This window comes from Neodiprion lecontei, chromosome 3 (genome assembly GCF_021901455.1).
Source record: "Neodiprion lecontei isolate iyNeoLeco1 chromosome 3, iyNeoLeco1.1, whole genome shotgun sequence".
NCBI classification, from domain to species: Eukaryota; Metazoa; Arthropoda; class Insecta; order Hymenoptera; family Diprionidae; genus Neodiprion; species Neodiprion lecontei.
In genome coordinates, this window is record NC_060262.1 from 12,335,171 (window position 1) to 12,350,793 (window position 15,623).

At 39.4% G+C, this 15,623-nt stretch overlaps 2 protein-coding genes across 2 annotated transcripts; one reads left to right on the forward strand and one right to left on the reverse strand.

The window, feature by feature from the left end:
• The first annotated feature begins 5,066 nt into the window (after positions 1-5,066).
• LOC124293425 lies at positions 5,067-11,082 on the forward strand. Its single transcript, XM_046734276.1, has 8 exons — positions 5,067-5,267; positions 5,868-6,184; positions 6,921-7,261; positions 7,342-7,410; positions 7,477-7,557; positions 7,629-7,906; positions 8,251-8,839; positions 10,883-11,082. The coding sequence occupies exons 1-8, from the start codon at positions 5,067-5,069 to the stop codon at positions 11,080-11,082; spliced, it is 2,076 nt and encodes a 691-aa protein (XP_046590232.1).
• A 4,186-nt stretch (positions 11,083-15,268) lies between these two features.
• LOC124293426 lies at positions 15,269-15,604 on the reverse strand. The gene has a single exon (XM_046734277.1). It carries the CDS (start codon positions 15,602-15,604, stop codon positions 15,269-15,271), a length of 336 nt encoding a protein of 111 aa, XP_046590233.1.
• Positions 15,605-15,623: the final 19 nt, after the last annotated feature.

A 15,623-nucleotide genomic window follows, 5' to 3' on the forward strand; every position in this document is an offset into this window, starting at 1 on the left:
ACGGTCCAGAGAAGGTTGAAAAGCGTGGTGACCTGTTCATATGGTCAATTTGACACCGTCATATATCTGAAACAATTTTAGAGTCTAGAAAAATATGAGGGCATAGATTAATAACAATATAGTCACTTTGTGGTACTTTGTAATGCGACTCTAGTACGTCAAATGAAGCTGAGGGTAGCAGCTAAAGTTAGCAGTCAAACGTGTTTTTTTTCATTTCACCACATTTGGATTTTCATACTTCACTACCTTATTTGAATGAACATTAGAATCTTGAATACTTCTTCATGCTGCTAGCTACAGCCTTGTGTACTTCAATAGTCAAAGCAGATAGACATGCTTGAGAGATATGATCACAAAAGACTGCACGATTCGCACTGAAATTCACAAGTTCTCAATGGGGTATTCACCACATTTCATGGGGGTTCAACTTTTTTATTCAAAGCATCCAGTTAATTCACATCCTAATTCTTGCTGTCGTTGAAACTGAGCACCATTTCTGTTACGAACGTATTAGTAAGAACAATAGAAGTCAACTTCTAAAAAGTTGGCGTGTCACGATATATCTCGCAAGCATTGTACTCGTTTTATTCATCCTGTGATTGGTCGCTGGGCTATGTAATGTACCGTGTTCAGAGTCCCGCTGTCAGTTTGACAGTTGCGTATGTACGTGTGTGTTCGACGCTTTCGTTGAAATGACGATATACGAGAATTCCGTTTTAGGAGTCTCGCTATCAGCTTGCCAATCACCTATGCTTCATCAGGGAAAAAAAGTATGATTGCCCAATTTTAGAATGACTTTTCAAGGAGTTGGTTTTTCAAAGTGGGAGTATGTTTTGTTTATCATAGTTTACTAAATATTGTACATTCTCAAAGATGCAAATTGACGATTATTCTCAAACATACATCGTTACAGCAACGTTATTGACTTCATCCTCATCTTATTATTGTGTTTGTAAGTATCATATGAGGTTAGGTGATTCCGTCAATATGAAAATGTAAAGCGTACCGTTGATTTAAGTATTTACAAATGTATAGTAGTCTTCTTGGTGAGTACTTAGTGGTGCTGAACAACAGATGAATGAAGTAAATGCTTAGTAGTCTGATGACAATTGGTTTGATCCAATAAGATGTGTAGAATGTTGAGTTTTGCACAGCTGTCGGTTATCTTCTCTTTGAAATATCGGCTTGTCGAAGTTTAACATTTACAAGTTCCAATGAATTCGAACAGAATAGGAATGGTCCAAATGACTGTGAAATAAACGAAACAACAAACAAGCAATGAAAAGGTTCCATTTTATCAGTGATAAGTACTACACCGTGCGACACTGAATCAAAGTAATATATTGAACAAATACATACTAAACATACAAATTAATAAACAATCAAGTCATGAATTTGGTAGAGATGAAGAGGTTGAGCCTAAGCTATTCGTATATTAAACGTTCTGTGTAAAAATATAATCTAATGAGAATGAACAAAGTACCATGCCGTCTGATTTGAATGAAGCATCCTGAGTATTCTTCCAGTAGCTTTGGTTAGCATTGTTCTATCTGATGATTCACGACGAGCGAACAACCTTCTTCCTGGCATTTACTTAATAGCCATATATGCATTTCACAAATGTTGCTGATTATATTGTGTTTGTTATTCTGGCTGTTTGTCGAATTTGTATCCGATTGCAGAATATCTCATCTTTTCTTTGGTTCGATTCTGTGTTTCACCTACCTCGGACGATCCATTTTGTGAAATCACAAGAGCCCGTAATGCAGATGCCACTAATAATTGAGCTTTAGAGGGCTGGACTGGCTCTCTTAGGAGTCAGTAGATAAATCGAAATCTCCAATGGACGTGTTGAGTGTTTATATACACAAATCATACCTCCAAGAAATATCGAATTTTAAGAGAAAAATGTTGGCCCTTTAATTGTAAAGGTTAATAATAATAACAATCTGCTTGAAACCACAGTGGTCATTCTATTTCACTCTTACGACACTCGATCACTGATTCACTCACTCACTTATTTTATAAGACCATCGGCATCACCGATTTTCACGAACTTTGCAAATTGATTTCAAGATTGGATAACATATAAATAACTAAATAATAATAATTTATCATGAATATTTTATGATCGACAACGTGACAGCGTCATGAGGCGGCTATTTTTGTTAAACGGTTTGCAGCGTGAGCAGCGCCATCGGGCTGTTGCATTATTATTAATAACTGCTTTACCCAGCAGCTATTTTGATTTATCGACCCACTTCGCAACTTTATAATATTCTACCGGCCAAATACGGATTCAGATTTATACGAAAATCAATAGGGGCGAGATTTCGATGCCAAGAATCTGTGTTTAAAACTTAAAGTCGATTTATACACGCGCTCGAGCGGAATCGTGTCCACAAGGTGCTCTGGCGTGGAGAAGAAGAAAAAAATAATTCTAATTTTCATCATCCCTGAGAGCTAATACTGCGGAAACCACTTGACGGATTTCGATCAAACTTTCTCACTAAGGGTATATCGGCCGAAACTACCAGCTGTGTAAGTCTCATTTAAAAATATTCACGCGTTCCTGAGATATAACGAAGTGCTTATACACGGAAAGATAGGGAAGTAGTTAGGCCGGGTAAATATATCCTCGGCTAGCTTTTGTCTTTATAACTTGGCGGCGATTCGCTGCCGCGAATCTAGATGTATCAATCAAATTTTACAGAAAATCATTGAGATATCACGGCGGGCTAAATCCATTGGCGATATAAGTATCTGGCACGTGTTGCTTTGCAGCAGTACGTGCTTCGAAGAACATGGACTAGTAAACAGTTTATAGAGGAGGGGACTGTGTTTGGTAGAATTTCTTGCATCGTTCACATGCACGCCTGACTCTACCTCTGAAATTTAGAAATTAATTCGTTCAACTGAGATAATTTCCGTAAAATATATTCATCACCGCGATAACATTAATTCCAGAAATGTGCAGAATACAGAACATAAGTATTCTCGCCAAAGCCTATTATAGCCACGTGCTTTGCCATCGTTGATTACTTATACGAGCAGAAATCCGTGAATAAGGAGAATACACTTACCTCTGAAAACGGACTTCCATTTCCGGTTTGGATGTGAGTGGCAGGTGTGAGAAAGAGTGTGAGTGGAAAGGCGAGAATTAGCAGGATAGCAAAGGTGAGGAGGAAGGGAAATAGGGCAGAGAAGGAGCGGGGAGGACCAGGACAGGCTGACGGGTGAGGGAAATAGGGAGGCAGGAGCAGAAGGGACGGACAGGTGAGAAAAGGGTGAGAGTTTTTTGAGGTTAGTTGGAGAGAGCAGCGGCCGGCAGGGGGGAAAGATAATATAGAAGAATAAGCGGGGACATCTAGGGAGCAGGAAGGGGGATAGAGCAGAGACAGATAGGCGGCAGGCAGATAAGGTAGGGAGCGGTGGCGGAACGAAAAAATATGAGCAACGCGGGTGGCCAGAAAGAAGGTGCGAAGAGAGTAGAGGAGGAGAAAAAAAAGGGCGGCCGGGTGTGGTAGCAGTGATAAGGAGGGAAAGGAGTCATAGCTTGGGATCGGCGATGACGGTGATAGATTTATGGAAGAGAAAGCGGGAGGAAGTAGGGGAAAAAGGGGAAGAGGATGCAGATGAGATACAGGAAAGAGAAAGCGGGAGGAAGTAGGGGAAAAAGGGGAGGAGGATGCAGATGAGATACAGGAAAGAGAAAGCATTTGGAAAAAGCAGGAAAGTTCACCGGTCGCCGGAGGGCAAGGGAGGGGAGGATGGGCAGGAAGAGGGAGGGAGTATACAGGATATGCTAAGGTTGATTAGGGAGGAGTTAAAGATAGGGCTAGAGGAGGTCAAAGGGCAGGGAAGGAGGCTCAGGGAAGAAATGGAAAAGATTAAAGGTGAAATGACCAGAAGGGAAGAACAGTGGGATGTAGAGAGGGGGGAGATGAAGGAAACAATGAGGGACCTAGGTAAAAGATTAGAAGAGGTTCAAGAGAGAAGAGGGGGGAGATGGAAAGGGTAAAAGAAAGGCTGGAAGAATTAGAAAAGAAGATGGTAGAAGGCGGAGGGGAGAAGCAGGAACAGGGGAACGCGGATGTGGCGCAGGCAGCAATAGATAGGTTAAAAGAGATGGAGTGGGCCATAAAGAGGAAAGAAAGGGAAGAAAGAAGGGGAAAGTTAGTATTGAAAGGAGCGAGAATAAAGAAGGGAAGGGAAAAGGAAGGGTTGAAAAAGATTATGCAGGTGAAAGGGGTAGAGGTCGAGGTAAAGGATATGTGGGAGGTAGGCGCGAAAAAGGGGGGAGAAAAGGGGATATGGATAGCAAGGCTAGGGAACAGGGAGCAAAAGAGCCAGGTAATGGAAAGAAAAAGTCTACTAAAAGGGAGGGAGGAGAGAATAGAGGAGAATCTCACCTGGGCAGAGAGGAAAATGAAGTGGAATTTGAGGGAGATAGCAGCTATTGAGGAGAGAAGGGGAAACAGAGTAAGAATAGGGTATGCAAAGATTTGGATAAAAGGGAAAATGTGGAAGCGGGATGAGATAGGACAGATGCTTAGGGACGGTGCAGGGAGAGAGAGGGAAGAGGGGCCAAGGGAGGGGAGGCGAAAAGTAGGGGAAGGTGATAGGGATAGGACAACAAGCGACGAAAGGCAAGAGGGAGGTATAGAGGCACAGGCCGGGGGACGTAGGGAAAGGCAGTCGGGGAAATGGGCAGTGGGGAGGGGCAGAGGCAGGGGGAACGGGAGAGAAAGAGGAGAGAGAGGGGAGTACGTGAGACGGAAAGGGAGGGTTGGAAAGTAGTTTTCTGGAATGTGGCGGGGCTTGCGAGAGAGGACGAAGATTTTTGGAGGGGTCTAAGGGAGTGGGATGTAATATTTTGAATGGAGACATGGACAGAGAAGAAGGGGTGGGAAAGGATTAGGAATAGGTTGCCGGCAGGGTATAAATGGAAAGTACAGTATGCGGTGAAAAGAAATAGGAAGGGAAGAGCAATAGGCGGAATGCTGTCAGGGGTAAGAAAGGAGATTGTAAGCGGGGAGGGAGGGAGGGTAGAGGTGAAAGAGGGGATGATAATAAGGAAAATAAGTGTAGCGGGAGAAAAATGGCTAGTAATAGGGATATACGTAAATGGGGATCTAAAAGAGAAGATAGGGGAATTGAAGGAGCAAGCAGAAGAGGCAGATGAAAGAACAAAAGTGCTAGTAGGGGGCGATTTTAATGCCAGGACAGGGCAAGAGGGGGGAGGATGCTGGGGAGAAGGAGAGGAGGTGAGTAGGCGTAGGAAATCAAAAGACAGGAAAATAAACTCAGAAGGTAAGCAGCTGGTGCAATTTTTGGAAGAGACAGGCTGGGCAATAATGAATAGGAACATAGAGGGTGATGAGGAGGGAGAATTTACGTATGTAGGAGGGGCGGGGGTGACGGTGATAAATTAGGCTATAGGAGACAGCGAGGTAAGGGATAGGATCAAAAGGATAGAGATTGGGGATAGGATTGACTCGGACCATCACCCGGTAATGGTGTGGGTGAGGGGGGCAGTAACTAGGACAAGAAAAGGAAAAAGGGTAGGGGGAACTAGTAAAGGGGACTGGACAGAGGAGGGTAGGATGAGGTTTAGAACGGAGGTCAAATGGGAGGGGGTAGGAGAAGCGGATGTGGGCAAAGAGATAGAGAAAAGAATAGGGGAGTTTAGAAGAGCTTTAGAGGCAGGAGGGAGGGGGAGTGAAGTGAAAAAGGGTTGGTGGGATGAGGAATGTAGGCGAAAGAAAGCGGAAGTTAGGCAGAGTCTAAGGAACTGGAGAAAGGGGGAGGGGGAAGGGGAAGCGTATAGAAAGGAAAGAAGGGAATATAATAGGCTATGTGAGGAGAGGAAAAAGAAAGAAAATGAGGGATTCATAAAAGAAGCAGCGGAAGCAAGGACAGAAAGCAAGATATGGGAGATAGTTAACAGGGAAAGAAAGAAGTGGAAGAGGGTGAATGAGGAAATAGGCGAGCACGAGTGGAGGGAGTATTTCATGGGATTATTAGGGGGAGTGGAGAACAAGGTAATAGAAGGCGGGGGGACAGCAAATAGGAAGGGGAACGGGGAAGAAGAGCTGCAGAGGGAAGAGATTAGAAAGGTGATAGGAAAGCTGAGGGACGGAAAGGCACCAGGGGGGGATGGAATAGTTAGCGAGGTATGGAGGTATGGGGGGGAAGAGATGGAGCAGTGGGTATGGAAAACATGTAATAGAGTTTGGGTGGGGGAGGGCTGGCGGGAGGATTGGAGAGAGGGCTTGATAGCGCCAATAGTGAAGAAGGGGGAGGGGAAAAGGGTAGAAGAGTATAGGGGGTGACGTTGATACCAACATTGTATAAGGTGTATGCGATGGCACTAGCGGAAAGGTTAGAAAGAGAGGTAGTGGAGAAGGAGAAGATACCGCATAATCAAACTGGCTTCAGGAAAGGAATGGGCACAATTGACAACGTGTATGTGCTGAACTCATATATGTAATACTCCTATATGGACAGTTTATATGGGAGAAAATGTCTTACCATTACGGTGCTGACAATATTTATTTTCTCACTCGTCCATCATCCCTCGATCATGCTGCGCATGCTTGTGAATTCTCTAAAATATCAGTAGTGGGGAAAGAATTGAGGGGAATAATATTGTGGTTAGAATTGTGTTTACAAATGTATTTATTATTATAATTCAGAAAAGAAATTCTGAATTTTCAAAAATTTGTGTTTTTAATTTATTAATGTTTTATTTTCAACAACCAATTATTAAAAAATGGTGAAGTTGTGTTATTTATGTAATAGAAAAGCATCAAGAGCTGACAATATTTCATTGCATCAGTAAGTGCAAATTATTTCTAATTTTTTTAATTAACAACTTCTTTATATTCAAAATAATATTTAAGTTTTAACAATTATAGATTTCCTAAAAATTTGGAGATTCGTATGAAGTGGCTAAATGCTTGTGGATTAACTATAAATGATGATGTAAGGAGAACGTGCATATGTTCCAGACATTTCAAAACTGATGATGTTTGTCAATCAAATGTTTTTGGAGCTGTTAAATCTTCTATAAAACGTAATGCAGTTCCTACACTTTATCTTACAAACCCACTCAGTCTTGATACGATTAATAAATCACCGCCAAACACACCATTGTCGGAACTATTTGAGGACAATGGAGTCTCGAATCAATCCTCGTCATTTTTTTCTGACAATAATATTGTCGACGACAATAATGTACTTAATATTTTGGAAAAAAGTAAGGAAATAATATTTATGTAAAAAACTAAAAAGATAGTACGAATAAAATATTTATTTATCATTTTTACTATTTTTTAGGTTCAGATAAATATTTGGAACCAGACAGTATCGAATTTCAAACGTCAAATAATAGCAGTATTAATTTCGGTAAGGCTATTATAAGCATTTTATTAAAAGTTAATTTTAAAAAATTGTTAAATATTTTAATTTTAGATGACTCCTATAAACAATCTGATTCAAATGAATTTATGGAAAATGCAATCACAAATTCTGACAACGATGACAAAAATACTGGTAAGGATAGAGATTTATGTTATTTAATTATTTCTCCGAGAAATTTTATACTGTTTTATATTTGTTTTAAGTTCCAGACGAAAATACTTCTCCAAGTCAATGTCGAAAGCGTAGATTTTTCGAGCCCCGTCATGTGAGTGAAATATCGGAATTAGATTTTGCAACACCCAAAAGGGCTAACAGAACCATTTCTTTGATAAAAAATACTGATCAGAAAAGAAGAGAAAAAATAAGACAGCTACAGAGGCAAACAAGGAATCTCGAAAGAAAAATTAAATCTTTGAAAGATTTAGTAAATCATCTTAAGGAGAACCGTATGTTAACTGATGAAAGTGGTGATGCTCTGATGGTATAGTATATTCTAACTAATATAAATTGTATAAATATAAAATTGTATATATTTTACACAAATGTTATCGACGACGAATTTTATTCATAATATTGTTTATTGATATTTACATGATAGTGTGTTTATTATCTAAGATTTGAAACAATTGTATATATATTTTCTTTTAACTTTTATTGACGGATTTCGGTACAATATTTTCATTAATATTAATTAATTCACTTATCAATAATTACACGTGACGTGTTTTTTTTTTTTTTCATTTTTAAATGGAAAGATCGCAAAATGAAAAAAAATCTCAAAGTTTTTCTTCGGTCATATACTTCATAATATTTCTTTCTACGTAGAGTATGATGTCAGAAGATATAACAAGTATAACAAGTATGAAAGTTAAAGATGGAAGAGGATACACACCGCAAGTTCGTTCTTTTGCATTATCTTTACATTTTTATTCGCCCAAGGCTTACAAATACGTTCGAGAAAAATTCAATAAACATTTACCATCTGTGTCAACTATAAAATCGTGGTACAGAGTAGTGGATGGCTCACCTGGGTTTACAGATGAATCGTTTAAAGCTATTGAATTGCGATGTAAAGAGAAGAGTGGCATAGTTAATTTGGTTCTGGATGAAATGTCAATAAAAGAAGAAATAATTTATGGCAAAAAAGAATTTCACGGAGGTATAAACTTCGGGACAATACAAAATACAGACTCCGCTTACTCTGATAACGACAATCCGATCACAGCAAAAAATGCATTGGTTTTAATGGCTGTTTCCTTGAATGAAAACTGGAAAATTCCAATTGGTTATTTTTTAGTTAGATCATTGAATGCTGAAGAGCGCGCAAGTATTTTGAAATTGGCATTCGAATTATTACAAAAAGCTAATTGCAAAGTTTACTCAATAACTTTCGATGGAGCTGCATCGAATATAAGTATGTGCAATTCTTTAGGTGCTAATTTGAATTTTGGACCGAATTTTAAACCTTACTTTACAAATCCGGCGACATCTGAAAAATGTTACATATTTTATGATTTTTGTCACATGATTAAATTAATTCGGAATACTTTAGGAGATCACAAAATAATAAAAACTGTTGACAATAAATCTATTTCATGGTCATACGTAGAGAAATTGCACGATTTACAATGCAAAGAAGGATTAAGAGTAGCAAATAAGTTAACTAAAAAACACGTTCATTATCAAAATAACAAAATGAATGTAAAATTAGCCATACAAACACTTAGCGAAAGTGTCTCAAAAGCTTTAAACTTTTTACAAATGATAGATGATACAGAAATCCAAAAAGACTTTCAAGACAGTTCAGAAACAGCTTTATTTTGCTTAAATTTTAACAATATGGGTGATATGCTAAATTGTAAAAATAAATTTTCTAAAGGAGAATTTAATACCCCGCTGACTGATGATACCTATTCCAAAATGAAAGAGCATGCTCTGAAATTTGAAAACTATATTATTAATTTATGTAATGACAAGGGGACACCTTTAATTAATTCTCAACGAAAAACTGGATTCATTGGAATGATTATAGCTTTAAGGAATATATTTCCTCTTTATGATAAATTAAAACAGGAAGGGATGAGTTATTTATTAACTTATAAGTTGTCTCAGGATTATATTGAAACATTTCTTAGCGCCATCAGAAGTCGTGGAGGTTTCAATAATAATCCAAATGTTTTACAATTTAAAAGTGCGTATAAGCGTTTATAAGTAAAGCACGAGTTAAAACAATTTGAAAATGGTAATTGTGCTTTTGACAATGTAGATATTTTACATGTATCATCTAACACTAAAAATTGTCACGATCAAATTGGGCATGCAGATTTGCTTCGAGCTACTGAAAATCCTGATATTTCAGATCATGATTATATTCGTTATTGTTGGGAACTAACGCCATTCGTCGAAAATATCGTTTTGTACATAGCTGGTTATGTTTCACACAGAGTTTCTAAAATCATATTCTGTTCTGTATGCCAAAACCAGTTAATTTCAGATGAATAACGAGAAACCATGCCTCTATTATCTCTAATAAAAAATAGAGGACCATTTAAAATACCATCAGAAGATGTTATTAGTATTTGTAAGATTTCAGAAAAAATAATTAGACAATATTCGCATGAATTACTGAACAAAAATATTAAAACTACTGTTACAAATCAAATATGTCAAAAAATTGGAATAATGTTTGATAATAAAGAGATGAACGAACATGTTTTACTCCAAAATTTTTCTGATAATCATCGTCATCAGTTATGTAAATGGATTATTGAAGTATATTTAAACACGAGATTTTTCTACGAAGCTAAAAAATTGTCGGTTAAAGATAATTATGTTCGGCAAAAGTATAATAAACTCATTTTATTTTATAATCAATAAAAAATTAACAAACTACATTATATAATTTTTTGTGTTTAATAAAATTGTATTAGCTGAATTTATTTTTATTTCCAATTTTACTAAATTGTTACGTCCAAGTACTTGATATATCTTTATTAACTTGTCATTTTTCAGAAGCATTTGCGAAAAACAAAAGGAATATGAATAAGGTTTGTTTGATTCTATTTTTTAAGAATACTTCTAGAATTTAATAAAAATAAATTATTTTTTTACATTCTTCCAATCAATAAGAACTTGAATATTTATTATCATTTTATATTATCATTTATATTTCAAGAAAAAAATTTTTTTCTTTAAAAATCATAAAAAAATTATTGCCACGATATATCTTATTTGAATAACTCGCCTTTTTCCCCTCTGCGCACAAAAGAATGCGCAGAACTGAGTTGGGTCCACGGAGGATAGAGAAAGTGATATCATCTGTTTCACTTTATCGAAACAGCTTCCACTTATAGAAACTGTCCATATAGGAGTATTACATATATGGCTGAACTATTTAATCAATAGACAGGTGGGAAGGGATAAGGGAAAGATGGTGGCGTTCTTTGTGGACTTGAAGGCGGCGTTCGATTCGATGGACAGGAAGGTGATGTGGGAGACTATGGAAAGGAGAGGGGTGAGGGAAGGGCTAAGGGTAAGGGTAGAGGAAATTTACAAAGAAATAAAGAGTCGGGTGAGGAGCGGGCGAAAGGTAGGAGCGGCGTTCTGGACGGAGAGGGGGGTAAAGCAGGGCTAGCCGCTCAGTCCACACCTATTTAACCTGCTGCTGGCGGATTTAGAAGAGGAAATGGGAAGAGGGAGAGGGGTTGGGGGGGTGGAGTTGACTGGCGGCAGGGTATGGACGTTAGCGTATGCTGACGATATAGTGCTACTAGCGGAGTGTAAAGAGGAGATGAAGGTAATGATTCGGAAGTTAGAAAGGTATATGGATAGGAAAAGGCTGACGGTAAATGTAGGGAAATCAAGGATTATGAGATTTAGGAAAGGAGGTGGCAGAAAGAAAAAAATGGATTGGAGATGGAAAGGGAAAAGGATAGAGGAGGTTAAAGAGTTTAGCTACTTAAGGTATATAGTAAAGTGCAATGGGGGACAGGAAGCACACCTGAAAGAGAGAGTACGGAAGGCAGCGGTAGTAATGAGGCAGGTATGGGGGATAGGAAGAAGAAGGTTTGGGAGGGATTGGGAAAAAAGGATTTGGTTATTTGACAGGCTAGTATGGACGGTAATAGAGTACGCATCGGCGATATGGGGGTGCAGGGAGTGGAGGGCGGTTGAGGCGATACAGGATAGATTTTTGAGATGGACGTTAGGAGTGCATGGGCGAACACCGGGATATTTAGTAAGGGAGGAGCTACAGAGGGAGAAGCTAGGGATTAGGGCAGGGAGAACGGCATGGAATTTTGAAAGGACGATGGAGAGAGGGGAGGGTAGCGATTTAGCTAGGAGATGCTGGGAAGAGATAAGGGAAAAGGTAGAAGTTAGGAGGCAGAGATCGAGATGGGAAAGAGAAAGAGAAAGTTTCTTTGCCGAAAGGGGCGCAGAGAGTAGAGAGGTAGTCGTGAGAAGGGAGAGGGGAGAGGTGGATTTTAGGAAAATAGAGGAGAGAGAGAGGGAAGAACAGAGAAAAGAGAGGTGGAAGAAAATAGGGAAATCGAGATACAACAGATGGTACAGGTTAGTGAAAGGAGAAGGGATACCAGCCTATCTGGGAAAGGGCTTGGAGGAAAGCAGGTGGACAAGGGTGGCAAGATTCAGATTAGGAAGCGAGATGAAGGAGGCAAGGTACTGGGAAGAAGAGGAAAAGAGAAGGTGTAGGGTGTGCGGGGGGAGGAGGAATCATGGGAGCACGTATGGGAAAGGTGCGTGGACTGGGATAGAAGGGGGGAAAGCTGGCAGGAGGTGGTGAGGGAGATGTTAGGTGAGGAGGGGGCGGGAGAAGTCTGGATGAGAGAACTGGAAAGGATCAGGGATGTACGAGAGAATGAAAGAGTGAGAGATGAATGGGAAACGGAAGTCGAGTCGGGTAAGGACGAATAGGGAATAGAATAAAGTAAAATAGGATAAGGTTAAGTAAAGATAAGGATAAAGAATAAGGAAAGGATAAGAGGGAAAGTAAGGGAATGGCAAGGCAATGGCAAAGGGCACAGGCAATCAGAGAATAAGTAAGGATAAGGTAGGATGTAAGAATAGGATAAGAATAGGTTAAGAAAACACGTAGAACCATTGTAAAGGGACAGGAAAATGGGAGTCTTTGTACCCCAAGGGGAACAATAAATATTACATACATACATACAGTTACCTCTGAAAACTTCAATGAAATCCTCAAAGACCCAGTTTCGTAAAAGAAGGCTAGTAGGGATATCCATTATTATACAGAACTAACAGTTTAAATATTTTAGAGAACTGCACGGCACTGCACACGAACGTCGAATACCGGGGGCCATATTGGCTGGCCGCAGCAAGTCGCGGCATGTTCGAATTCGCACGGGTCGTAAAAAGGGTCACAAAGTGCCGTTAGCCGCTATATTTCGTAGAGAATACCAGAATTTTTTATTGATTTTACGTACATAGTTGCGTCTGGTGCTTGGAACAAAATTATTTTGTAGAATATACAAAATATCTACAACAAAATACTTTTATGATGTGTAATCCAACAATATTTTTTGTTGCAACCACCAAAATTTGTCAGCAAAACGATTTGGTTAATGCGATAATAATAAACTTTTGCCTGTTTTATTAACTACTAGGGTTCACCACGCGCGCTCACGCGCGGCAGGGGTTTTCTGTTAGCGCTTTAGCGCTCTAGTCTAATAACTTATCAATAGATATGTGGCTACGTCACGAAGCCAAATTATTCAGAAACAAAATTAATATTTTTAAGGAGACAACATTATTTTATTAACTTGTCGGAGAAGAATAAAGAGGATGCATCATCAAGTGAATTCGAAACTAGAACTTGGAATGAGTCCGCCGTATCAAGCGTCAAGCGTTATTCAACATGCTTTAAATATAGAACAAACAAATGGTTTGTTTAAAACAACGCGTGGATGAAGTCGACAGTCACGGAAAAGCAAGCGAATTGACCGGACGTGTTGGGATCATCGCGCTTTTTACAATGAGCAATCCACGAAATGCAAATCCTATATCCTCTCCGCCTTTCCGAGGCTTCACCCCGACAAACTGTTTATTAATTCATATTTATTGATTAATGTCGTAGGTATCGTACACAACTCTATGAATGAAATTCTTTTTTTTCTCATTGAACGTGTTTTTGGTGACCTTGTTTTAGCGATACGATTCCTTGTACACATAATTTTTAACGAGATTTCTGTCGCGTTGTGCTCCAATATACACTTTGAGAGCTTCCCAAGAACGTAGACGTGAGAAGGCCACATATAATTGACCGTGATTGAAGACATCTCTCCGAAGATCAACGCTGATTGTATCGAAAGTTTGTCCTTGTGACTTATTGATAGTCATAGCAAAAGTTACCTTTGCAGGGAATTGACGATGTTCGAAAGTAAATGGATAATCATTTTCACAATAAAGAGTAATGCGATGTAAGAAAACGATATCTCCACTTTTATCACCCGACAGAATCTCGCAACGCAACACTGTGTTACCCAATTCTAAAATCAATAATCTCGTGCCGTTGCACAAATCTTTGTTGATGCTTAAGTTTCTAATGAGCATTATAATACCATACTTTCTGAGACGAAGCTCGTGAGGTGGCAAACTCAGTGGTGATAACGTATTCAAATATTCTGGCAAGATTGTCTCGTTGATCTGGTCATTATCACCACAATTATCGGTACTGTCAACACTCGTGTAGAGTCGTTCGGTAGTTTCAACAAATAAGTTCATGACCCTCGAATTGATTTGTTCAACATCAACATTTCGAGCGGACAGAATGGCACATTTAGCCACATCTTTGAATCGTCTCGCTCTTACCAATTGTCCGTAGGTATCTTCTACTATATCCCGGTTTGCAGCTGCCACACAACGGTCTGGCACTTCAAGATTATCATCTGGATCGTTGAGAAGTCCATCTCCAATGTCAAGTGGAAATTTAGCAAACTCCACTTCGCTGGGAAAAATTCTCATGTTTTCCGTTCATGCGTATTTGGAAAAGTGTGGCCATAGTGCCTCCTACTTCCACCGGAAGAAGTTGACTAAAGTCTCCTCCAAGAACAATAATTTTCCCGCCAAAAGGTAGGTTATTATTCATAATATCTTGTAACGTTCGATCCGCGACTTCTAGAGCATAGCGTGGTGCCATAGGTGCTTCGTCCCACATAAAAAAATCAACGTTTTTCAAATAGTTACCCTGTTGAGATTGCGCCTTGATGCTCGATGTGAAATCTTCATACAGCGGTACTGGGAGCCCGAAGGTGTTGTGCACTGTTTTACCCTCATGAAGTAATATCGCTGCGATTCCGGTGAAGGCCATAGCACTGACACACTTTCCTCTACCTCTGACGAGATTTGAGAACGTAGTGTAAATGAAAGTCTTACCAGATCCTCCAGGACCATCGATGTAAAAGCAAGTTTTCTCGACATCATCGTTATCGATCGCACATAGGACAGCATCAACAAACATCTTTTGGGTATCATTTAGCTGTCCATACTGTTGCATACCAATTTTGGTAAACTGAGTTGGTAACGTATCCAGCTCGTCGTCTTCGTTTAAGATTTCTATCTGTTCCATCCCCGGGAATTGAGAGAGATTCGAACCTTTGTTCATGAGCGTACGAGCGATTTTAAAATAGGATTTTCTTTGAGCTTGCTGCATGCTCAGGCGTCTTGCGTAATCCTCCGAAAACTTCATCTTGAATTGATCCCAAAGTTCTTCTGGATGAATTGGTTGGCAATGGATCAGAATTCTGACAAACAGTCTGCGAAGAAGACCAGGCATCATCTAAACGGCCGCTTCTTCAATCGCTTTTCACGACTCATCGTCATCTTCAATAAACCCCAGTGCCAGGCATGTTGCTGTAAACGTCTCGCAGACTTGTCCATCCACGGTCCTCAAATCTTTGAAGCTTTTGGCTCCTTTTACCTTCAACAAAAGCAATCGAAGATGAAACAATTCAATTTGAGCAGGACTTAACGAGTACATTTGTCCAAACGCATCATGTCTACGTTGTCGTTTTTCCCATCTCGAGACGATTGCTCCGTCAACGTTAGATTTTTTAAATACGTAATGGGACGGGATATCCGGGTACACGAACCATCTTGCAGATTCATCGCGAACGTTCAATGCGAAGTAATCATTTAGCATACTTACTCGACTCATGGCA